Source organism: Nicotiana tomentosiformis, chromosome 11 (assembly GCF_000390325.3).
Source record: "Nicotiana tomentosiformis chromosome 11, ASM39032v3, whole genome shotgun sequence".
In the NCBI taxonomy this organism is placed as follows: domain Eukaryota; kingdom Viridiplantae; phylum Streptophyta; class Magnoliopsida; order Solanales; family Solanaceae; genus Nicotiana; species Nicotiana tomentosiformis.
The window spans coordinates 38,529,073-38,533,306 of NC_090822.1; the positions used below are offsets into that span (position 1 = coordinate 38,529,073).

The 4,234-nt window shown below is 36.1% G+C and overlaps 1 protein-coding gene across 1 annotated transcript; it reads right to left on the bottom strand.

The window, feature by feature from the left end:
* Positions 1–233: 233 nt before the first annotated feature.
* LOC117273548 (uncharacterized) lies at positions 234–676 on the bottom strand. Its single transcript, XM_070189038.1, has 2 exons — positions 483–676; positions 234–387 (listed from the first exon to the last, which is right to left on the bottom strand). The coding sequence occupies exons 1-2, from the start codon at positions 674–676 to the stop codon at positions 234–236; spliced, it is 348 nt and encodes a 115-aa protein (XP_070045139.1).
* Positions 677–4,234: the final 3,558 nt, after the last annotated feature.

Sequence of the window (4,234 nt, forward strand, 5' to 3'; positions counted from 1 at the left end):
AAAAGGGTCGTCATAGCCCTCATGTAGGTGGCACCGACGTTCTTGAGACCAAACGGCGTAACTCTATAACAGTAGACTCCCCAAGGTGTGGCGAAGGTTGTCTTCTCTGCGTCTTCCTCGTGCATCAGGATTTGGTGATACCCAGCGAAACAATCCATAAACGACTGCAGTTCATGCTTCTCACAATTGTCGATGAGGATGTGGATATTTTGCAGGGGAAAATCATCCTTTGGTCAAGCTTTGTTGAGATCTCGGTAATCTACACATATTCTGATCTTTTCGTCTTTCTTGTGTTCTGGGACGATATTTGTCAACCAGCTGGGATAATTGGTGATCCTTACCACTTTCGCCTCTATCTGCTTGGTCACTTCCTCCTTTATCCTCAGCCTTAAATAAGGTTTTAATTTCCTGGGTTTATGCTTGACTAGTGGTCTGGCAGGATCAGTGGGCAGTCGAATGACCATGCGAACACATCGATGTACTTTCGGAGGAGCTCAACCAGTTTTTCCTTTTGCTCAGCTTCTAGGTGAATGATGATTCTGGTTTCTTTTACCTCTTCTTCACTTCCAAGATTGACCACTTCCATTTTTTTGAGGTTAGGCTTTTTCTGACTCTCCAGTTGTTCGATCTCCTGTTGGAGATTGTCTGGCATCATACTCCACGTAATCTGGGTCATTGCGCTTGACGGTTTCTTTACATGTCACAATCGCAGAACGCGGGTTTTTAGCATTTTGATTACTAAAAATAAAAGCTAAGTATAAATGAAGTGGTAAATAAAGTTGCAATATTTGATAAAATAATTCTTTTTATTTCATCAAAAGAGGAACGTCTGGGTAAATAATCTGGTAAATAATATGGGTCATTGCGCTCGACGGTTTCTTTACATGTCACAATCGCAGAACGCGGGTTTTTAGCATTTTGATTACTAAAACAAAAAGCTAAGTATAAATGAAGTGGTAAATAAAGTTGCAATATTTGATAAAATGATTCTTTTTATTTCATCAAAAGAGGAACGTCTTAAGCGTTCAAAAGAGGCAAATGACGAAAAGGTACAGACACGGTGTATGCCTCAATTGACCGTGCACTTTTTCAAAGAAAACTTTTACAGTTCCACACTACCAAGACTCCTGGTGAACCAAAGATGGACTGGCGGTCCAATTTTGCAGCCTTCTTCTGGTTCAGCATCCCTGATAGTTGGTGTCTTGATGTCAGTCCATTCACAACATTCTTTAATCATATTCACGAATAACTTTCCCATCCCGTCGATGATATCATCTTCTGGTACTGAACTCAGCAGGCCCAAACAAATGTACATGTTCAAAAAGAAAGAGAAGGTCATTAGACGCATATTCTATATGTTCAGTCATGCATCAAACATATAAATAAATGACTGAAGCAAAATATATAAGACTATCAATGCTTAAATACTATGAGAATTTATACTAATGTGGTGGTTATATATGGCAAATAATTTACACTGAAAACCTTTCATTGTCATTAAACACTAAACCCCTAGAGAATAATAAGTGTCAATGAATTAAGGGCTAATAAGAGAATTCCACTCAAGGTCGATGCCCCCTTTGGATCCCCCGATACTTCAAAGTTCCCAAGGGTCTCAAGGCCTAGGGCAATGCTTGTGCCGGGGAGAGTAGCCCAACCTAGAGTTAAATTCTACTCCCAAATACCCTTAACCACTAACGACTCATTTTTCCTTATGGGTTTAAATGCAAATAAGGCTCTTTCAATGTAAACCAAATATCACAATACAACCTACCATAGAAGTATACTTTCCCTTGATAGAATAACATAAGAACATAAGAACATAAGAACAATTTCATTTTTATAACTACATTTCTAATACCAAATGAATGATACACATATTAAACAAGTCAGATTTCAAATACATATGGGGAGGGGAATATAAAATACTATAGTATTGCTATTAAAGGTCTAAACACTTGGGATCACATTCAAAGGATAGGTAAAGAACACATAACACAGAGATGCAGCAACCCAGAAATATAAATACTTCTGCTTTGGCAGACTAATTATAGGTTGATTAGCTTAGGTCTGGTCATCAACACATGTATAAACTGACCACGCTGCTTGGAACTCTTAAAAGCATCAACAAGGATTCAAACAAATAGTCACATCAAACAACTTCTATAGGTGTTATAAAAAATACCAAAACATGATCAAGATTCTTAGTAGGACTACAGGCCTACAGATTCAAACATAGGGTTCGTAAAGGTGCTTAATAGGATTATTCTCATAATAGTATTAACCTTAATCAAACCTTTATGTTCAGGCAGTAACAATAAAGAACTTTTCATAGGATTTAAAAAAATCAGATTCAGTTCAGATTAGAAGGAAAGAGAGGATTGAGTACAATTTCAAAACAAAAGCATGGAATCATGAGGCCAAACAAGGGAACATACAAAGTTGAAAATCAACTACACATAGATACTTTAATGATATTAAAAAGACATGGTAAGCTTCATAAAGTCAGCAATGTCATGAGGGATTAAAGACAAGGAAAGTGTTGTGCCAAACAGGTTTAAATTTCAGCTATACAGACTGAGATTTACATCTAAACATGAGGTAGTCATACTCAAGCTTGAAAGTAGTCATGACTATGTCTTGTTTTATGAAAGACACCTTGATAGTGACAGAATATACATGCAGAAGGGTTATTGAGGTTCACAAAAGTTTACATTAATAAGAATATTTCATATAGATGCAAGCAGCAGTTAAATATGAGCATAAAAATATCATCATAATAACTCAGAAAGTTGCTCTTAAAGTTAACAGACATTGACATAGAGAAGAAGAGCACTTAAACACTTAAAACTTCTCATGCTTTAGTTAAGTGGTGAAGGATTAAACTATAAACTTTCAGGTTTATCCTAGTTAGGATTATCAAACAACAATCTCGACCTCAAGATAACAGAATGCAGGAAACAATGTATGGAGATAGAGATCACAACATAATCATTAATAGAAAATATGAAGCCTAGGCAAGCATGAGAGGTCATTTAAAGCATATTAAGGAAACTTAATTGTGTTGGCTATTTGAGATCAGAATGAAACTCATTAAGATCACATAACAGCTTAATCAATACTAATTATAAACATTCAAAGTATGACAGATGACCACAAGTTAACAACATACTATCATGAATTGGAAATGACAACCATACACTAATTACGAACATCATAAATGAACATAATTGACAAAAGGTAACACCATGCTCATGATATTCAAGTAAGACAATCAAAAGAGAAGAGGGTGAAGGTGTACTGACCTTCTCGAGGGCAGCAGACCAAGTAAGAATTTGTTTAGCCGTTTAGGATCCAAGAACTCAAAACTTCAACCAATGAGTACCTCAGAGCAAAATTAGAAATCGAGTAAGAACTTAGACTTAGTCGAAAAAGTTCTAAAATACTACTATTGATTTTCTGCTTTTGTTAGGTGTTCTTGGCGTTGTTTCTCTTCAGTGGTTGGTGATGTTAGGTGAGACAAAACAAGGCCCTATGGTGTCCGATCTCCACTCGATCAGCTAGACCGCCTTCCCACATATGCCGTGTGGGTTGACTTTTTCAAATCACAGCTATTTTCAATCTCATCCCAATTAAGGGGAATAATCCCATCCCAAATAAGGGGAATAATCACAATCCACTCCTGCACTGGCACGTGTAGTTTCGGATATGGGCCTTATGACCCACCCTTCCTCGGTATACTAATGATACTCCCAAAAATATTTTTGGCTTACACACAAGGGAAATAAAAGCACAAATATATTTACCTCATCATCTTTCACATTGTATAAATCTCCACTGGTATTTTCAACTAATAACAACCACAATATTTCCTTGGCTCTTTTGGCCATTCACGAGATTCTTTATTCAAGGCACGATGGCCGTATTTCATATTTCACACTTTCATATCTTTCTTTCCATGGATCATCATCATAAATATCAACGTATATAATATTTTGGAGTCACAACGTTAAGTTCGTTAGAAATGAAAGCTTTAAACACAATAAATTTCTTTTCAATAAATGGAGTTAAATAATTGGCAATCAAAGTGCAAGTTAAAATCATAAACAAGTAGCACACCATTTATTCTTGAAGTACTTTTCCCCAAAAAGGGCAATACACAATTTTCACTTACGAATAAGTAAAACGCAAAACACATTGAAAATACTTACAAAGCATATCATAGTTAAAACAG

What these genes read in the sequence shown, in the direction of transcription:
- LOC117273548 (XM_070189038.1), bottom strand. Translation starts at nt 676, where the DNA reads ATGACCCAGATTACGTGGAGTATGATGCCAGACAATCTCCAACAGGAG. An exon ending in CTGGTTGAGCTCCTCCGAAA is followed by an intron (nt 388 to 482) that starts GTACATCGATGT and finishes ACCTTATTTAAG; the next exon opens with GCTGAGGATAAAGGAGGAAG.